This window comes from Micropterus salmoides, unplaced genomic scaffold, assembly GCF_014851395.1.
Source record: "Micropterus salmoides isolate LMB-PRFRI ecotype aquatic unplaced genomic scaffold, ASM1485139v1 Ms_hic_scaffold_17, whole genome shotgun sequence".
NCBI classification, from domain to species: Eukaryota; Metazoa; Chordata; class Actinopteri; order Centrarchiformes; family Centrarchidae; genus Micropterus; species Micropterus salmoides.
This window is the reverse complement of record NW_024040817.1, coordinates 4,056,788-4,077,526: the sequence shown is the minus strand read 5'-3', so window position 1 is coordinate 4,077,526 and position 20,739 is coordinate 4,056,788. Positions and strand designations below refer to the sequence as shown.

Here is a 20,739-nt window from a genome sequence, read left to right as displayed (position 1 = left end):
AGACACCTTATTTTGAAAAATGGACGTTGTCACTAGGGGTGGGGGGAAAAAATTGATACAGCATAGTATCGTGATATTTGCCATGGAAATACTGTATCGATACACGGACGCCAAGTATCGATATTTTATTATAGAAATTATAGAGGTTGGACTCTCATATTGCAACACTGGTCTTTGTAAAGAGAGAATATGGCAGGAGTTGCTAACCTGCCTGTCAGCTCGAGCTGGTCCGTTACAGTTACCATAAAGGTTTTCATATGTGTGCACTCCAAATTTATGTGCAGCTAGCTTAATCGCCTTCTCACAAACGAGTGACAAACGTACCGTTAAGGTTACTGTAGTTACTTCAAAAGAAAGGCGGTTGTCTGAAGTCGGATGCCAAAGTGTGTGAGCGTGCGAGCTTACAGCAGTGCGGAGCAGCTCCCACAAACGCAACGTTGGAGGTCTGAAACGTTATTTTGAGGTGTAAAAATATTCTTGGTTCAGACTATGGCGGAGCAGATTAGACTGGCGGGCCACCACGGTCTCCGTAATTAATGGGTTTAGCAAAATGTAAATGTATCTGTTCATCAAGAAACTCTGTAAATCACCTCGGTACTATATTTCCTGTTGGTCTCTGTGTTCGGTCCTGTTCCTGCCGTGTTCACTGGGAGGCTGCTGAGCGCAGTTTTTTTGAGGGACATAGAACATGTTTTTCATTATTCTCCACAGACGTCCAGCAGCTGTTGGTGAGTAAAGAAGAGGTTCCCCCTGAGCAGCAGCAACAGTGGAGCCCCAGGCTGGACCAGGAGGACCCACCAGAGCCGCCACACATTAAAGAGGAACAGGAGGAGCTCTGGAACAGTCAGGAGGGAGAGCAGCTTCCAGGACTGGAGGAGGCTGATATCACCAAGTTCCTATTCACTCCTGTCCCTGTGAAGAGTGAAGAAGATGATGAAGAGAAACCTCAGTCCTCACAGCTTCATCAAAGCCAAACTGAAGCTAACAGAGATGCAGATAATTTGAAAACAGAAACAGATGGAGAGGACTGTGGAGGGCCAGAACCAGCCAGGAACTTTAATCCAGATAGTCCTTTACAAGCAGATACTCATGACCAGACTTCACTCTGCTCTGAACCTGAGACTGATGATAGTTGTGATTGGGAGGAGACCAGGAAACCTCAGCCAGGTTTAAACCCTCTGCAAAACAATGAAGTACCTGTAAGTGATCAGGAATGTAACACTGGAGGAACATCAGTTAGCTCCTCTGAATGTGCTGCAAGATTTGGTAACAAGGGACATCTGCAGAACCACAATGGAACCCAAACAGGTGTGAAACCATTTAGCTGCTCAGTTTGTGGTAAAAGATTCACACAAAAGGCATATCTGCGACGACACTCTACAGTCCACACAGGGGAGAAACCATTTAGCTGCTCAGTTTGTGGTAAAAGATTCACACAAAAGGGAAATCTGAGACTACACACTAAACTCCACACAGGGGAGAAACAGTTTAGCTGCTCAGTTTGTGGTAAAAGATTCACAGAAAAGGCAAGTCTGAGACGACACTCTACAGTCCACACAGGGGAGAAACCATTTAGCTGCTCAGTTTGTGGTAAAAGATTCACAGAAAAGGGAAGTCTGAGACGACACTCTACAGTCCACACAGGGGAGAAACCATTTAGCTGCTCAGTTTGTGGTAAAAGATTTGCACAAAAGGGAACTCTGCGACGACACTCTACAGTCCACACAGGGGAGAAAAATTTTAGCTGCTCAGTTTGTGGTAAAATATGCAAAGACAAGGGAACTCTGCGACGACACTCTACAGTCCACACAGGGGAGAAACCATTTAGCTGCTCAGTTTGTGGTAAAAGTTGCAAAAACAAGGGATCTCTGCGACGACACTCTACAGTCCACACAGGGGAGAAACCATTTAGCTGCTCAGTTTGTGGTAAAAGATTCACACATATGGGAACTCTGAGACTACACGCTAAAGTCCACACAGGGGAGAAACAATTTAGCTGCTCAGTTTGTGGTAAAAGATTCACACATATGGGAACTCTGAGACTACACGCTAAAGTCCACACAGGGGAGAAACAATTTAGCTGCTCAGTTTGTGGTAAAATATGCAAAGACAAGGGAACTCTGCGACGACACTCTACAGTCCACACAGGGGAGAAACCATTTAGCTGCTCAGTTTGTGGTAAAAGATTTGCACGAAAGGGAAATCTTGGACCACACTCTGCAGTCCACACAGGGGAGAAACCATTTAGCTGCTCAGTTTGTGGTAAAAGATTCACAGAAAAGGGAAGTCTGAGACGACACTCTACAGTCCACACAGGGGAGAAACCATTTAGCTGCTCAGTTTGTGGTAAAAGATTCACACAAAAGGGAACTCTGAGACTACACGCTAAACTCCACACAGGGGAGAAACCATTTAGCTGCTCAGTTTGTGGTAAAAGATTCACAGAAAAGGGAAATCTAAGACGACACTCTAAAATTCACACGGGAGCGTTTAGTTCCTTACTCGGCTCCACAGTGTCAAAAGATACGCAAACGGTAAAAAATGAAGCTGCTTTTTGAATGTTGGTCAGAGTCAAGAATTTCCAAATCAACATTTAGGGCTGCACGATTAATCTAATTGCCGTCGCGATGTGGTCATGTGCGATTACATAACTGCAAAAAGTGTGCGATTTAAGCAGAAAAAGTTATGCCGAGTTTTGCATGGCTGCCGAGAATTGCATGCAAAACTCGGCTACTGCTTTTAAACGCTATACTATCCTTCCTGGGGTTCATCAATGGTGACAAATGATTCGGAGTGGCCTATTTAACCTTCTTTTTTTTTTTGAACGTTTAGAGTCGTTAATATTTCGTTACACACATTCATTGAGAATCAGCTAAAATATGTGGTGATAACCGTGTTTGATCAATGAGCACAGCAAAGTGTCTGAAAAGGACTTTAAGAGGTGGATGCAGAATTCACCAGAAGAGATGTTGTAGGCTACCTGCAGAGATTTGCATCCACCTCTCTTGTCAGCATAAATGAGCGTTATCAGCCGCGAGGTGCATGCAACTCTCAGCAGGCAGGAAGAATTCGGCACAACACCTGTTGCTCTGTGACAGAGACAGTTACAGCAACGTTACGTGTCGTTGGCAGCTAAAGCGGTACGACAGAAGAAAACAGGGATAAGATAAAGAAGATTTGGCTTTGGATTGCTGGCCAGTTAACATTAGCTGTATTGCTGCCTTTTGATTTTCAACTTTTCCTAAATCTATAAAGCCGATGTATGTCACAGTCATCATTTAAAGAGTTATTTTATAGTGTAAAATTAGGATCACAGTGTTACAACTCTATAGCTCTGAGTGTATCTGCTCCTTTTTGTATCTGTAACTGTCCAGGCTCAGCAGTAGCACATGTATGTGCGTAAGCAAGCACGTGTGCTTTGTGAGCACAGTGAACACAGCAAGGCATCATCAAAAACACCAGCAAAGGAAGTTGTAGAAGCAGAATTAGCCAAAATTGTGTTACAAAACATACGTCAATATAGTCCATCACAGTCAGAATGTCCTGTCTCTAATACACAGCACAAAAGACACCAGCTTATTCCACAAAGTGAGGTTTTTGGTTAAAATAGCATGATCAGCATGGACACAGAGAGGGGGACTAGTGCAGACACAAAGACAGACATTGTGCAGTAATCAGTGATTATCTTTAATGAGTAATAATCATTAATTAGTATTAATCATTTTCTTTTTACCTAGATGTGCCTTATTTTTTACTTATAAGTAGTGAACTTTAGTCAGGAATGCAGTAACGAGCTCACTGTGGTTCAGATCCCTGAGTGGGAGCATTGGCTGCAGACACTGAGACTACGTACACCTTGTTCAACTGTTATCTACTGTAGAGTTATGACTGCAGGTGAGGCTGCAGATGTTCAAAATCTGCTGACAAGTGCATGCTTTGGTCTACTGTTATCTACTGTTGTTATGATTACATGAGGAATTGCTGATGTGTTAGTCTGCTGATATTAAGACTACATGTTTAATTACTGATTATGGGGTTGATTGTCAACTTCCAACCTCTGATGCTTAGAGCCTGTGTGAACTTTGAGTGAAGTTGCTGAAGGAATCTTTGCTGAGCAGAAAGACGACAGACACAGCCAGCACAACATCAAGATTACTGTAAGAAACCAAGCATTAATGAAAGATACAGCAGTACATAAGTTATTCTTGTTTTCATTTTTAAGAAATAAAATTGTGTGTCAAATAAAGCATGCGTAACTCTGCGTAAAGTCAACCATACAGTAATAAATGACAGCTGGAGAACAGTGTTAATTGGTAAAAAACAACACAACAGCAGAGGAAAAGAAGTTTACCATAAGGAAAAGAGGGGGCAGTCCGGCCCAGAAGGGGTTATATAAGGCTGTCTTCTGACCACTGGGTTGACTCCATCCTCTGACCTGCAGGGATGTTGTACGGGTTTATCTGTCCTGCTTTGGAATAAACTCTTTTGCACCGACTCTTGACCATTTCCAGAGAAGTTTTTGATTGCAAAATTGACTATAATGGAAAGTTAGAGTATTTTTTGACAAAGTTTATAAAGCTGGTGGAGGTGGGATTCAGGCTTAACTGGCCCAGCCTGGTCGCACATCTGACCCAACATCCTCCCGTGGTGTTGTAGTTCTTTCTTTCGCTAGTCCAAATATAATATGCTGTGTTACGACTACAAAGACCAAGATGCAGCTGTCGTGTTATTGCTGCGAGTCTCTTTCGGATTGTACCGCACATATAAAACGGTTTTATTCTCCAGCTGTGCGAAAGTGCAACCTTAGCAACTCTTGCCTGAAAGAATCAGAGCTTAGGGGCTGGTTTAAACCAGTCGCTATCAGCGTTTTTGAAGCCTACTGTCGCTGCTTAATGAATGAGTGTCGCTCCTAAACTTTCACACGATCATTAATGATTTCAGTAAGTTATGGTAACACTGAGCGCATGGCTGTGTCCCTCTCCTCATTCAAAATTTGCGGAGGATAAGATTAACATTAAGTTGTCGGGTTACAGCTCAGTCCTGTACTGCACATCTTGATAGTTAAATTATAAGAAAGGATGTTGGTGACCACGGAGGAGCTGAGGTTAGTAACGTTAAAGCTAATTAGGTAAACTGGTCCTTTTAAGCTAATGAGCAGATTATTCTTTTGGGTTTTAATGTACAAATGAATTGCTTGTAATTATACAGAAGACAGGTGGTTCTCATGTTGCCTGTTTTTTATGTTAATTTCTACAAATGTATAAAGCAGTAAATTTAGACACAAAAGGCAAACATGAATAATCCTCTCTGTAATAATTCTGAGGTCATGTTACCGGTGTTTTCCTGCCATTATAAGGCGATGACGCTCAAAACTGCTTGGTGCTGCGCCATGAATTTAAAATCATTGTGGAGAGCAACAAAACTAATCACACAGATTAACAAACTAATGGTTATAATTCAAAATTAGACTTATTTAGCAAGTTTAGCTTTTAGGGTGTAGTTTATTCAGATCTGCTCTAGATTTTCCTACTTGTCATTCACAGTGGTGGTAATAACAATGTTCCAAAATTATGTGGAATTGCATATTTCTGTACTGGAAAACATTCTTGGGGGATGACGCCCAAACCCCCTGCACATAAATACCATGTGAAAGCATGTTTTAATCCCCACGGACATTATTATTATTTGTAAATGTACTTGCTTTGCACCTGCCTCAACTTCTCTTCTTCCTGCGCTGTTAATTACTTAGCTTATCAAGGTCATCGTCCATCCTGGTGTTTCGTTGTTGAAATCACCCAACCCTAATTTTTAACACATTTATTTACTCTGCGCGTCTCGTACAAAAGTGAGTCCACCCCTCACATTTTTGTAAATATCTGATCATATCTTTTCATGTGACGACGCTGAAGAAAAGACACTTTGCTGCAATGTCCTCACTTTAGTTGCCAGCAGTTTAGACATTAATGGCTGTGTGATGTGTTATTTTGAGGGGACAGCAAATTTACACTGTTATACAAGTTGAACACTCACTACTTTACATTGTAGCAAAGTGTCATTTCTTCAGTGTTGTCACATGAAAAGATGGAATCAAATATTTAAAAAATGTGAGGGTTTTATTCACTTTTGTGTATATTGTATATAAATACAAGAAATAGCATTGTACTGTGGTGGAAGAAATACCCAGTTTGTAAATTACAAATATCACACTGAAAATACTCCACTGCAAGTAAAAGTCCTGCATTGAAAACCTTACTCAAGTAAAAGTAAGTATTATCATGTGGAGACCGACTAAAGGCTTACGTTGTACAAGGAAAAGAGATTTTGTGATACACATGAGAACCCACACAGGTGAGAAACAGGATATTTTCACCAGTGTAGAAAAAGTTGCATAGACGCGTGAATCCAATCTGAGGAGAGTCCTTATATCTGCTCAGTTTGTAGTAAGGGTTTTTGACAACACGTTTTGACCCTACGGGAGATTCAGCTGCAGTGTGAGAAGTATACTGAACTTTGATTCCTCCAAAATCACATATTACATATAGATATTTTGCTAACATATAATTTGTTATAAATGTTAGTTTGTTGTCCATGTAGAGTAAACTAGATGTCTGCGTGTTGTTTATATGCTCTGATAATTATAATCCAACACATCTCTGTAGTAGCGTCCATGTTGATTCCACATTCAGACTTAAGAGCACATGAACACACACTGAAGTCAGAAGAACAACTTAACAACTCGTAAAATGGGACCACCAGAGGAGCACCTGAATGCACCGTGAGCCTCTTGCAATTTGCGACCCTCACCACTAGATGCCACTAAAACCTACACACTGAACCTTTAATGTACCGTACAGTCCAATACACCAAGGCAAGGCAAGTTTATTTGTATAGCACATTTCAACAATAAGGTAATTCAAAGTGCTTTACATAAAACATAAAAGCAACATAGGGAAATTGAAAAAATACACATTAATAAATAATAACAAATTATTCTGCCCCAGCATCCCGTCTTTGGTCTGGGACAGGCCAGAGAAACTCGTCCTCTTCCTCCTCTCCCTACCGCACTTCCTCCTCCTCCTCTCTGGTGTCCTGGACATCTTCTTCACATCTCTCTGGATCCGTTGTTCCAAAACTGAATGAACTTACTCAGCCCTTTTATTTATCTATTGAAGGTTGTGATTGGTTTGTGACCAATTATGACTCTTTGTGTTTCCACCTGGGTAGCTGTGAGCTAACTGAGCTCAACCTGTGCTGACTTGAGTGAACAATATTGAATGTTAGTGCTTTCTAAATGACCACATGAGAAATGAAGGGATTTGTGTGTAGAGTTTTGCAGAGACAGTTCAACAAACCTGAATCATGTGTTAAAGCAGTTTAGGGAAATGGGTGTGCTTTTTGACAAATGGCATTATGGTTTTATAATTGTAGTTGAAAAGCCTGATTATTTTGTTTAAGCCTTCAAGAAAAACTGCAATTTATCTTTAAGACACCAGAGAACATGAACTAACATGTCAGGTTCAGCAAAGTGCAGCATGACCTGCTGTCAGTCACCAAAATGTTGGATGGACACCAGAGAAAATAAAATCCTGCGGAAGTGTAGTACAGACTAAAGTGAATCAAACTAGGCTATTAATAATGTAATTTATTTAGAAGCTGCAGTCACACCTTTCACTGTATACTGGTGATTTCTAGTTACATCAGATCAGAAGTAAAAGTACTCTATTACAGGTAAAAGCAATGCATCCGTGAAAGTGTCTTTAAAATTTATTTCAAGTATTAAAAGGTACCTCCAGTACAAGAACCTTTAAAACCGTACTTAACTACAAATTTGAGGTACTTTTACTTTACTTGAGTCATTTATTTTCGTGCCACTTTCTACTTAAACTCCGCGACATCTCGGAGGGAAATATACTTTACATATGAAGTGTTTATAAAATATAATGTTTTGTTTTAAATATAAATGAAGTACTGCTGAAACGATTAGTCAATTAATTGCCAACTATTTTGATTGTATAAAAACATTTCATCGTTTCAGCTTCTCTCATGATAATTTGCAATTAAAATCACTTTTGTGTTTGATTATTTTCTGATGGACAGATGATACATAATTTTTATTTTTTATTTAGTTTATTTACTTACTTGTATATGTTGACTACCTCTGGGATGAACAGTGTTGTGTTGTCTAAAATAAAGAGAGTGCTGCTCTTTCTGCTTCTTAGTTCATCAGATAGGACTTTGTTCTTTCTACACAAACTTTTATTTTGAAGGTGTGGGAAGACGTGGTACCGGAAGCGCATTTCCTTCCTTTGTCAGCACGCCAACGTGTTCGTGTGTTCCCGGAGTGAACTAGAGCCTGTATGTTTGGATAAACCTTCTTTTATACAGTCAGTGGGATAAACGTGTTAAAGTGGAAACTTTGGTTTCGCCTCAGACTCATCTCCTGTTAGCCACGAATGCTAACTGAAGTTAGCTTAGCTTGCTAGCTGGAAATAGACGGAACTCGGCCACACAGCGCTGGTTGGAGGAACTCTGAGTCCAAACTGTGTTTTTCATTTGTTTAAAATGTCTAAAGTCCAGATGCTGAGAGGTTTTATCAACCAGCGACTAACTGCGGCTGCTGAAGAGATATTTGGGCTGTTTGAAAGAACGATATCAGAGTACGAGGAGGAACTCTGTCGTTCCAAAGAGGAGAACCAGAGACACAGGAAACTACTGGACGCTGTTTTCCAGCCTGAAGTCCGGTTACACAGAGCAGGTTTGTCCTCTTTACTGCTTATTCTCACTGCAGACTGCTGCAAACCTGCTGCCACTGGAAGATTGTTGTGTCCATATTCTGAGCTTTACAGTAACGTCATCCAAGTACCACAAAATAAAAGTAATGTAACCTGATTACTTTGAGTTACTTTTGGATTACTTTGAAGCCAAAAAGGCAAATGAAGCCAAGAGAGTGTCAACAATGCGTTTCTGCTCAGTGTATTTCTAGAGAAATGTGTACAAAATCATTCCCATGAAATCAAAATCCCTGTTTAAATGTTTTTATGCTTTGCACTATGTCACCACTATGGCAGTATCTGGCCCATCCGTGGTCTCAGTGTTTCCCCTAGGATGGAGTTGTAGCAGCAACACCATCCGAAGATCAGTCTGCTGAGAGTAACTAAACTATTAGATTCGGGGGAAAGTAATTTGTTTATGATGCTCTCCACAGTGATTTTACATTTATGGCACAGCATGTTTTGGGCATCAGCCCCAAAAACCCTGTTAATTTGACCTCAGAATCATTATAGATAGGATTTTTAGGGGTGGGCGATATAGCAAAAATATATCACGATGTAGTTCTTTCAGGATCACGATTCATTTTCCTGTTGGTTTTTAAGTAATTGGTTTAAAAGAGAAAAATAACACACACATTTTAAAGACTTTAAGAGAAATCTTTTGATTAAATTTTCCCATGAAAGAATGTGCTGTTTGCTGTATTTAAAAGCACAAAGACAGGGAGGGACTTGTTGCAGATATTGATTGGGGTTTTCAGTATCCAATAGTGCTGAATGTGCGTTCTGCCCCCAGCCTGTCAGGCAGACTGCGCGGACTGGTTCAGCTCTCAGTGAGTAAACTCTGCGGCCGAACCGGAACCGAACTCGGCCTCCGAAACCGACAGAGGCCAATTTTGACAACAGGGAATACAGGACCGAGGTGGTTTTCTTGGCCTACAGCAGCCTGACTGAATTGGCGGCCGCGGGCCACATCCGGACCGAAGCAACCTCCATGTGGCGCAGCGCACAATCTAATAGATATAACAACAAAAGTAAACTACATGTATAGTGAATGGAAGTTGCTAAAGAGTGAGATTGTTTCCTTATCATCATGGCTGAGTTTCACATGCGCTGTACTGATCACCGCCAATCAAGGTTCAACATAACTGTTCGACCTGCAGCCTCTCCCGCTCCTCTGTGTCTGCACAGCGCCTCCACGCACGCGAACACACGGATCAAAGTCAGCCAGCTGATCAGCGGACGTTGAGGACAACTACGCTGGTTAGTGTATGTTCGTGGTGCAATAAAGACTTAGACCAGTAAAAAGCCAATTCTTTACCAACACTCCTGTTTTTAATGAGCATAAACATGCAAAACTCAGTGTTTTCATCTGCTCAGTCTCTCATCCAGCAGCTTTGTTTTGGCTTTACACAAGCACAGCGCTATTTCAGATAATAGCCTATTGTTACAAACAAGCTATGGGGTGGTGATGGTGAATGGATAAGATTCCTGCCTTTGGTGTGAGAGACCATGGTTCAAACCGTCATGGAGGAGTGGAAGAGGACTCCAGTGGCAACCTGTGAAGCTCTGCTGCCGTTTCACGCAGCATGGCTAACTGAGCTAACTAGCTACAGATACAGACAGATACAGTTAGCGGTTTAGCAAAAAGGAAATCTGTTTATCAAGAAACTCTGTAAATCGTCTCGGTACTATATTCCCTGTTGGTCTCTGTGTTCGGTCCTGTTCCTGCCGTGTTCACTGGGAGGCTGCTGAGCACAGTTTTTTTTGACCGCTTGCTTGGCTCCGGTTCTGGGGTGCCGCTCTCTGATGTTATCCTGGCCTGAAGTGTAACTTTAAACACAATACACTCCCCAGGTGCTCCAAGCTCCCAGTCCGGGCTGAGACAGATGACCACTAGGCTAACTGAGCTAATTATATAACAACAGCTAATTAACCGCGGTAAGCGGTTACTTTACCAACAAGTAACACTTTCTGTTCTGGTGAGTAAAGAAGAGCTTCCCCCTGAGCAGCAGCAGTGGAGCCCCAGGCTGGACCAGGAGGACCCACCAGAGCCGTCGCACATTAAAGAAGAACAGGAGGAGCTCTGGACCAGTCAGGAGGGAGAGCAGCTTCCAGGACTGGAGGAGGCTGATATCACCAAGTTCCCAAGTAAGTTACTGTAGTGAATGAGTCTTCCTCTATGTTGTTGTCCTTTTTCATTATATTGCATAAATGTTGCCAATATTTGGGTCAATAAGCTGTAGAAGAACTGAAGAAGTTGTGTACCTTAGTCTCGGGGAAAATGACAATATATCTAAATTGAACGTTACGAAGCAAACAGTACCTGTTATCTAATTTAAGCACAAAATCACAATATATTCCACATGCTCTGCTGTAATGTTTGTTTACCTGTCGTAGTCTTCAAACAAGTCTCAAGGGTTTTAAGATTGGCCACTCTATTGAAACTGCTCTTCTGTCTGTAACAGAAGCCCTAAGGTCAGCTGAAGCTGCAGCCCAGTCCTCAGTTCTTATCCTGCTTGACATACAGTCATGGCCAAAAGTGTTGGCACTCCTGAATTTCTTCCAGAAAATCAAGTTTATCTCACCGAAAAGTATTGCATTAACCCATGTTTTGCTATACACATGTTTATTCCCCTTGTGTGTATTGGAACAAAAAAAGAAAAAAAGCAAATTGGACATAATTGCGCACAAAGCCCCAAAAATGGGCTGGACAAAATTATTGGCACCCTTACCCGTGTGTCTGTGTGTACCAAACTAAGCATGGACAACAGAAAGAGGATAAGAGAACTGTCTGAGGACTTGAGAACCAAAATTGTGAAAAAATATCAACAATCTCAAGGTTACAAGTCCATCTCCAGAGATCTAGATGTTCCTTTGTCGACAGTGCGCAGCATTATCAAGAAGTTTGCAACCCATGGCACTGTAGCTAATCTCCCTGGTCGTGGACGGAAGAGAAATATTGAGGAAAGGTTGCAACGCAGGATAGTCCAGATGGTGGATAAGCAGCCACAAACAAGTTCCAAAGAAATTCAAGCTGTCCTATAGGCTCAGGGTGCATCAGTGTCAGCACGAACTATCCGTCGACATTTGAATGAAATGAAACGCTATGGCAGGAGACCCAGGAGGACCCCACTGCTGACACAGAGACATAAAAAAGCAAGACTACAGTTTGCCAAAATGTACTTGAGTACAGAAAAATTTCTTGGGGATAAATGAGACCAAGATAGAGCTTTTTGGTGAAGCACGTCATTCTACTGTTTACCGAAAACAAAATGAGGCCTACAAAGGAAAGAACACAGTACCTACAGTCAAATATGGTGGAGGTTTAAAGATCTTTTGGGGTTGTTTTGTTGCCTCTGGCACTGGGTGCCTTGACTGTGTGCAAGGCATCATGAAATGTGAGGATTACCAAAGGATTTTGGGTCGCAATGTAGGGCCCAGTGTCAAAAAGCTGGGTTTGCGTCCAAGATCGTGGGTCTTCCAGTAGGACAATGACCCCAAACATACTTCAAAAAGCACACAGAAATGGACGGCAACCAAGCGCTGGAGAGTTCTGAAGGGGCCAGCAATGAGTCCAGATCTAAATCCCATTGAATAACTGTGGAGAGATCTTAAAATTGCTGTTGGGAAAAGGCGCCCTTCCAATATGAGAGACCTGGAGCAGTTGGTCCAAAATTCCAGGTGAGAGGTGTAAGAAGCTTATTGATGGTTATAGGAAGCGATTGATTTCAGTTATTTTTTCCAAAGGGTGTGCAACCAAATATTAAGTTAAGGGTGCCAATAATTTTGTCCAGCCCATTTTTGGAGTTTAGTGTGCAATGATGTCCAATTTGCTTTTTTTCCTTCTTTTTTTTTGTTTTGTTCCAATACACACAAGGGGAATACACATTTGTATAGCAAAACATGTGTTAATGCAATACTTTTCTGTGAGAAATACTTGATTTTCTGGAAATATTTCAGTGGTGCCAACACTTTTGGCCATGACTGTATCAGCTGCCTTTGACACAGTCAATCACAGGATGTTGCTATCCGCATTCTTAGCAATGGGCATCTCGGGCAAAGCACTCCTGTGGGTTGAAACCTCTCTGGGCGTTTTTACAGTGTTTTGTGGCAAGGACAATTATCTTCTTCCCACTGCCTCTCCACAGGGGTGCCCCAGGGCTCAGTGCTAGGGCCCCTTCTCTTCTCATTTGGCTTCTCTTACCACTGCTATGCAGACGATACGCAACTCTACCTATCCTTCCCGATAGACGTCCTTTTCAGACCATGTTGCCGCTTTGCTCTTTACAACATAAGAAAAATAAGGCCCTACCTTACACAGTATGCCACCCAAGATCTGGTACAGGCCATGATTATCTCTCACCTCGACTACTGCAATGCCCTCCTAGTGGGTCTTCCAGCTTGTTTGCTGAAACCCCTATAAATGGTTCAGAACTCAGCAGCATGTCTGGTTTTTGATCAACCCCAAAGGACTCATGTCACTCCATTTCTCAGTGACATCCACTGGCTACCCGTCGCCTGGAAGTAACATTAATTATCTGCATTTCTTTACTTAACTAAAGCTTAGGCTAAACTAGTGTACGGCTCTGTCCTGGATCCATACTGCACATCCTGATAGTTAAATAATAATTGACTATTCAGATGAGTCTGAAAAACTTGTGTGACGTCCCCATCTTTCGGCTGCTGGGATGTCTGTCTCTCTGTATCCTGTGTTGCAGATGTCAGGAGGCGTGGTTAAAATCATCAGTTGTTGGAGCCACCTGGGCCCTGTGTTCTCCACTATAAGTGTGTGTCTGTTGTTCTGCGCTGAGGGCTAGAGAGGAGGGAAACCCTGTTCCCTATGCTCCACGCTCCTTGTTATTTTTTGTTTCTTTCACCATACAATACTTCACTCACTATTCCTTCAAGCATGCATACCTGCTGACATGACAGATCTACTGATTATCATACTTGGTGTTTGTTTCAATATTAAGTTGTTTCTGTTAATTTAAAAAAGTAATGGTACCTTTGACGCAGTTTGTGTCATTGTTCTGTTCTTTTTTGTCGCGGTTTTGAGCCAGCCGTGACACTTGTTAGTTAGGAAAGGAAGGACATTCGTGACCATGGAGCAGCTGATGTTAGTTAAGCAAATTAGGGATACAAATAAGTCCTTTTATTCTAATGAGGAGACGTTTCATTTGGATTTCAATGTACAATTGAAATGCTTGGTAATTATACAGAAGGGTGTATAAACCTATCCAAAATGATTCTGACGTTCTATCAACAGGGTTATCCCTGCTATAAGGCGGTAAGGCCCAAAACAACTTGGGGGCTGTGCCATGAATGTAAAATCATTGTGGAGAGCATCAAAACAAAAAGATGGCTTTTCCCAGATCTAATGATTATAGCTCCTCCCCATAAGGCTTGTTTAGCAAGTTTAGGTTTTTGGATGTTGTTTATTTATAATCTGCTCTCGTTTTTCCGACTTTTTGTACAGATATGGTAATAATAATGGTCCACTATTACGTGAAATTATATATTTTATTTATTGGAAAACACATGTTTTTCTGGAAGTAGAACCCTCCCCATACCCACCCGCCCACATTTGTTGTATTGGTGTTTTAGATCCAGATATAAAGCAGAAAGCACTTTGCGAGCTCTCAAAAAGTTTTGCTACAACTCCATCCAAGGGAAACAATATATGGTCTAATGAAACAATGTGCATCATTAACAACATAACATGAAACCTGTGGTATACGCAGACAGACGCCAAATGGTTTCTTCAAATTCTTTAGCAGTAAAACACTTTCATGTCTTCAGCTGAGAGGTTTATCTGAACGCAGGATTAGTGGGTTTACATACACATAATATGAGCATGGAGTTGCAGCTGCCTTGATCGCAGTCATTTAATGGCATTTCCGCGGAGACAAAATGCGAAGCCCACAATATGCTTGTAGTACGTTATAGTTTCAATGAATTCCGTGTGTTAAAGACAGTGTTTACCCTAGGATTTCTGTCAGGGGGGGTGGTCGACATCCTGAAACGATTTACTTCTGTGTCGAATCGACGGCGTAGCCTCTGCTCAGCTCCCTACCCTACACCGTAGCCCTATGTGCACCTCCTCAAAAATGTAACTACACGTCGACCCCATGAAATCTGTTAAAATTTTCCATTTAATATTTTGCCAGAATCTGTGTTTTAGCACCTTTTGTCATCACAGAGTGTGCAATCATTGTGGTGAATAAAATTTCAACAATTCAATAAGAAAATATTATTATTATTATTATTATTTCTATAATAAATATAAAGTGAATCAATATAAAATCATTTGATGTATTATGAAAATACTATATATTCAAATGCATGTGCAATTATTTATGGGGACAATTGACAATAACTGTAGGCTACTGCAACAGTAGGATGTGCTATTGTTTACATTCTATTTATTCCATTTAATCATTTTAGCTGATGCTTTTATCCAAAGCGACTTACAAACGTCAGGTCACGCGTCTCAGGAGCAACGAGAGGTTAAGTGTCTTGCACACAATGGTGGATAGGTCACAGTGGCGAGTTGAACCCTCTCTCTCACATCAAAGGCACCATGCCAAAGGCATGTCTCTTATCCACTGCTCCATTGCCACCCCACATCCACACTATTTAATTGGGACAATTAAAAATAAATGCTTTGTTGCAGTACATGTATTGTGAATTGTCCCCCTATGAAGTAGGTGATAACGTAACGCACGGTATAAGTGGGTCTGACGAGGCTTAGAACTAAATTTGGTGCACATTTGCATTATAGTAACGATCTCTCTGAAAAGGCAGAGCATGGAGAAATTTTAATCGTTCACAATCAAATATCATAATATCGCCAACCCCTATCTCCAGGTAAAACACAGACATAAACATAGTACATGTTTTTCATTATTCTCCACAGCTGTCCAGCAGCTGTTGGTGAGTAAAGAAGAGGTTCCCCCTGAGCAGCAGCAGCAGTGGAGCCCCAGGCTGGACCAGGAGGACCCACCAGAGCCGCCACACATTAAAGGCGAACAGGAGGATCTCTGGAGTAGTCAGGAGGGAGAGCAGCTTCCAGGACTGGAGGAGGCTGATCTCACCAAGTTCCCATTCACTCTTGTCCCTGTGAAGAGTGAAGAAGATGATGAAGAGAATCCTCAGTCCTCACAGCTTCATCAAAGCCAAACTGAAGAGAATAGAGATGCAGAGCATTTGAAAACAGAAACTGATAGAGAGGACTGTGGAGGACCAGAACCAGCCAGAAACTTTAACCCAGATAGCCCTTCACAACCAGATACTCATGGCCAGACTTCACTCCCCTCTGAACCTGAGACTGATGATAGTTGTGATTGGGAGGAGACCAGGGAACCTCAGCCAGGTTTAAACCCTCTGCAAAACAATGAAGTACCTGTAAGTGATCAGGAATGTAACACTGGAGAAACATCAGTTAGCTCCTCTGAATGTGCTGCAAGATTTGGCCATAAGGAACATCTGCAGAACCACAATGGAACCCAAACAGGAGTGAAACCATTTAGTTGCTCAGTTTGTGGTAAAAGATACAGCCAGAAGGGCTACTTAAAGATTCATATGAGACTCCATTCAGGAGAAAAACTTCTCAGCTGCTCTGTTTGTAAAAAAATGTTTACATTCAATAGAGATGTTGTGACTCACATGAGAGTCCACACAGGGGAGAAACCATTTAGCTGCTCAGTTTGTGGTAAAAGATACAGCCAGAAGGGCTACTTAAAGATTCATATGAGACTCCATTCAGGAGAAAAACTTTTCAGCTGCTCTGTTTGTAAAAAAATGTTTACATTCAATAGAGATTTTGTGACTCACATGAGAGTCCACACAGGGGAGAAACCATTTAGCTGCTCAGTTTGTGGTAGAAAATTCACACAAAAGGCACATCTGAGACAACATTCCAAGATCCACACAGGGGAGAAACCATTTAGCTGCTCAGTTTGTGGTAAAAGATTCAAAGAAAAGGGAACTCTGAGACAACACACTATAGTCCACACAGTGGAGAAACCATTTAGCTGCTCAGTTTGTGGTAAAAGATTCAAAGAAAAGGGAACTCTGAGACGACACTCTATAGTCCACACAGGGGAGAAACCATTTAGCTGCTCAGTTTGTGGTAAAAGATTCTCACGAAAGACACATCTAAGACGACACTCTACAGTCCACACAGGGGAGAAACCATTTAGCTGCTCAGTTTGTGGTAAAAGATTTGCACAAAAGGCACATCTAAGACGACACTCTACAGTCCACACGGGAGAAACCATTTAGTTTCAGTCTTTGTGGTAAAATATTCACTCTGCTCCACAGTGTCAAAAGATATGCAAGTATGTTGGTGAGATTAACGGTAAAAATTAAGCTGCTTCTTGAACACTGATCGTCTAAAAGTTGTGTTCAGCCACGTTTTCCTTAAAAAGTCTAAAATTTCAATATCCAAATTTAGGGCTGCACGATTAATCTAATTGCAATCGCGATGTCGTCATGTGCGATTACATAACCGCAAAAAGTGTGCTGTGTGTGTGAGACTCCTCTCTGTTTGCACTGCTGTCTGCTCATTATCTCCGCCCACACCGGGCTCTCGCATGTGCTCCTAAAACAGATAAGCATAAACCACAAACAGTAATTTATGGGCAGTGAGCGAGTAACATTAAAGACAACATCTTCGGCCGTTGCTTTTAAACACTAGAATATCCTTCGTGAGAATCAACTAAAATATGTGGTGATAACCGTGTTTGATCAATGAGCACAGCAAAGTGTCTGAAAAGGACTTTAAGAGGTGGATGCAGAATTCGCCAGAAGAGATGATGTAGGCTACCTGCAGAGATTTGCATCCACCTCTCTTGCCAGCATAAATGAGCGTTATCAGCCGCGAGGTGCATGCAACTCTCAGCAGGCAGGAAGAATTCGGCACAACACCTGTTGCTCTGTGACAGAGACAGTTACAGCAACGTTACGTGTCGTTGGCAGCTAAAGCGGTAAGACAGAAGAAAACAGGGATAAGATAAAGAAGATTTGGCTTTGGATTGCTGGCCAGTTAACGTTAGCTGTATTACTGCCTTTTGATTTTCAACTTTTCCTAAATCTATAAAGCCGATGTAAGTCACTTCTGGTCAACCGACCAATCACAGCCTGGATGGGGCGGGACATTATGAAAAGTTTATCGTACTACAGCAAATCATTAAATGTTGAACAATATGATTATTGACAAGTTAATACTTTGCATTAACAAATTAGGGACCAATATAGATCATCTTGCTTGCAGAAGGATTAAATAAATAAAAACAACCCACAGAAATGAATCAGCTGTAACTGGATTTAATATAACTAGTGGTAAAATAGTAAACTATTATATGAAATTATAATGAATATAGTAACATTATACTAACAGTATACTGTTAACTGAACATTATACTCTTTATTTAAAGGGGACCTATTATGCTTTATCATATTTTCTGTCATTTCTGTAATGTTACAATGTCAGATGTTCATGTTAACCACGGCCAAAGCTTCAAATAATGAGGTCTATTATTATCATAACGGCTCGGTATGATGTCATTCTGAGACAGAATTCCACATATGGTCATTTGATCGTGGCAGAGAATGCTGGCCACTCCCACAAAGGAACATGCAGCCCTATTCCTGAAGCAACCTGGTAAACACATAAGACAACGGCCAATCAGAAGATAGTGAGATTTGGAGGGGGGGCCTTACAGAAACAGGAGCATTGTACTCCTGCTTTTTGACAAATGGCATTATGGTTTTATAATTGTAGTTGAAAAGCCTGATTATTTTGTTTAAGCCACCAAGAAAAACTGTAATTTATCTTTAAGACACCAGAGAACTGACATGTCAGGTTCAGCAAAGTGCAGCATGACCTGCCGTCAGTCACCAAAATGTTGGATGGACACCAGAGAAAATAAAATCCTGCGGAATGTAGTACAGACTAAAGTGAATCAAACTAGGCTATTAATAATGTAATTTATTTAAAAGCTGCAGTCACACCTTTCACTGTAAACTGGTGAATTCTAGTTACATCAGATCAGAAGTAAAAGTACTCTATTACAGGTAAAAGCAATGCATCCGTAAAAGTGTCTTTAAAATGTATTTCAAGTATTAAAAGGTACCTCCAGTACAAGAACCTTAAAACTGTACTTAACTACAAATTTGAGGTACTTTTTACTTTACTTCAGTCATTTATTTTCATGCCACTTTCTACTTAAACTCCGCGACATCTCGGAGGGAAATATACTTTACATATGAAGTGTTTACAAAATATAATGTTTTGTTTTAAATATAAATGAAGTACTGCTGAAACGATTAGTCAATTAATTGCCAACTATTTTGATTGTATAAAAACATTTAATTGTTTCAGCTTCTCTCATAATAATTTGCAATTAAAATCACTTTTGTGTTTGATTATTTTCTGATGGACAGATGATACATAATTTTTATTTTTTATTTAGTTTATTTACTTACTTGTATATGTTGACTACCTCTGGGATGAACAGTGTTGTGTTGTCTAAAATAAAGAGAGTGCTGCTCTTTCTGCTTCTTAGTTCATCAGATAGGACTTTGTTTTTTCTTCACAAACTTTTATTTTGAAGGTGTGGGAAGACGTGGTACCGGAAGCGCATTTCCTTCCTTTGTCAGCACGCCAACGTGTTCGTGTGTTCCCGGAGTGAACTAGAGCCTGTATGTCTGGATAAACCTTCTTTTATACAGTCAGTGGGATAAACGTGTTAAAGTGGAAACTTTGGTTTCGCCTCAGACTCATCTCCTGTTAGCCACGAATGCTAACTGAAGTTAGCTTAGCTTGCTAGCTGGAAATAGACGGAACTCGGCCACACAGCGCTGGTTGGAGGAACTCTGAGTCCAAACTGTGTTTTTCATTTGTTTAAAATGTCTAAAGTCCAGATGCTGAGAGGTTTTATCAACCAGCGACTAACTGCGGCTGCTGAAGAGATATTTGGGCTGTTTGAAAGAACGATATCAGAGTACGAGGAGGAACTCTGTCGTTCCAAAGAGGAGAACCAGAGACACAGGAAACTACTGGACGCTGTTTTCCAGCCTGAAGTCCGGTTACACAGAGCAGGTTTGTCCTCTTTACTGCTTATTCTCACTGCAGACTGCTGCAAACCTGCTGCCACTGAAAGATTATTGTGCCCATAATCTGAGTTTTACGGTAACGACAGCCAGGGTTGAGAGGATTACTTCAAAATGTTATCAGGTACTAATTGTTAAAAAATGTAATCAGTAACATCATCCAAGTACCACAAAATAAAAGTAGAGGTCGACCGATATGGTTTTCTTCACGCCGATGCCGATACCGATCTTTTGAAATCCGGGTCGGCCGATGGCCGATATTTGCTTGGTTTTTAACCTCTATTTGCACCGAACTGAACACAGAAATCCGCGTTGATATTCGGTGCGGTAGATAACGGTCGTTAAGGTTCCAGTGCCGTATCAGCACCGGGTCTGTCTGTAGCTACCCGTTAGCAAAGCAAAGCCAGTCTGTCACTAGCCTATAGTGCGTTGGTCTCTTTTTTATTACTTATTTCTCTGCATTGAGTGACAACCCTCTCAAATATAAGACACACAAACAGAACAAATAAAAGTCTTAGATTCACTCTGTAATTGCAAAATTGTTGCTTACTTATTGTGACATGATAGCAACTCTTCTGTGATAATGCAACTTCAACTACGATCCAAATTAGCCGAATGTCATGTGTCTTATTCAGGTTTTTTCTCGAAGTTGGCAGTAACATATCAAAAGTTTTTAATTAAATATAAAGGAGTAATAAGAATTGAATCCTTACCGTTAGCTCCTTAGGCACTGCATGAGGTCTGCTGCTCACTCGGCTGGAAAATGACTCTAGCGGCAGCGCGCGTCAAACACGTGTTCCACGACAACACTAGGCTGCCCACAGATGCGCCTGCCTAATAATCGGCTTGATAT

At 41.2% G+C, this 20,739-nt stretch overlaps 2 protein-coding genes across 5 annotated transcripts in view; both read left to right on the top strand.

Annotated features, from left to right (window-relative positions):
* The window catches only part of LOC119907216 (oocyte zinc finger protein XlCOF6-like), a 29,896-nt gene extending 21,673 nt beyond the window's left edge, over positions 1-8,223 (top strand). For all 4 annotated transcript variants that reach the window (XM_038724923.1, XM_038724921.1, XM_038724922.1 and 1 more), the window contains one exon: positions 712-8,223. In XM_038724923.1, the coding sequence (XP_038580851.1) occupies positions 712-2,558 (1,847 nt within the window). In that variant the 3' untranslated portion in view covers positions 2,559-8,223. The remainder of the gene's footprint in view (positions 1-711) is intronic.
* Positions 8,224-8,316: 93 nt separating this feature from the next.
* Positions 8,317-20,739, top strand: part of LOC119907215 (zinc finger protein 135-like) — a 33,613-nt gene continuing 21,190 nt past the window's right edge. The window contains exons 1-3 of the mRNA XM_038724920.1: positions 8,317-8,755; positions 10,761-10,919; positions 15,688-15,854. Of these exons, the coding sequence (XP_038580848.1) occupies positions 8,563-8,755; positions 10,761-10,919; positions 15,688-15,854 (519 nt within the window). The 5' untranslated portion in view covers positions 8,317-8,562. The remainder of the gene's footprint in view (positions 8,756-10,760; positions 10,920-15,687; positions 15,855-20,739) is intronic.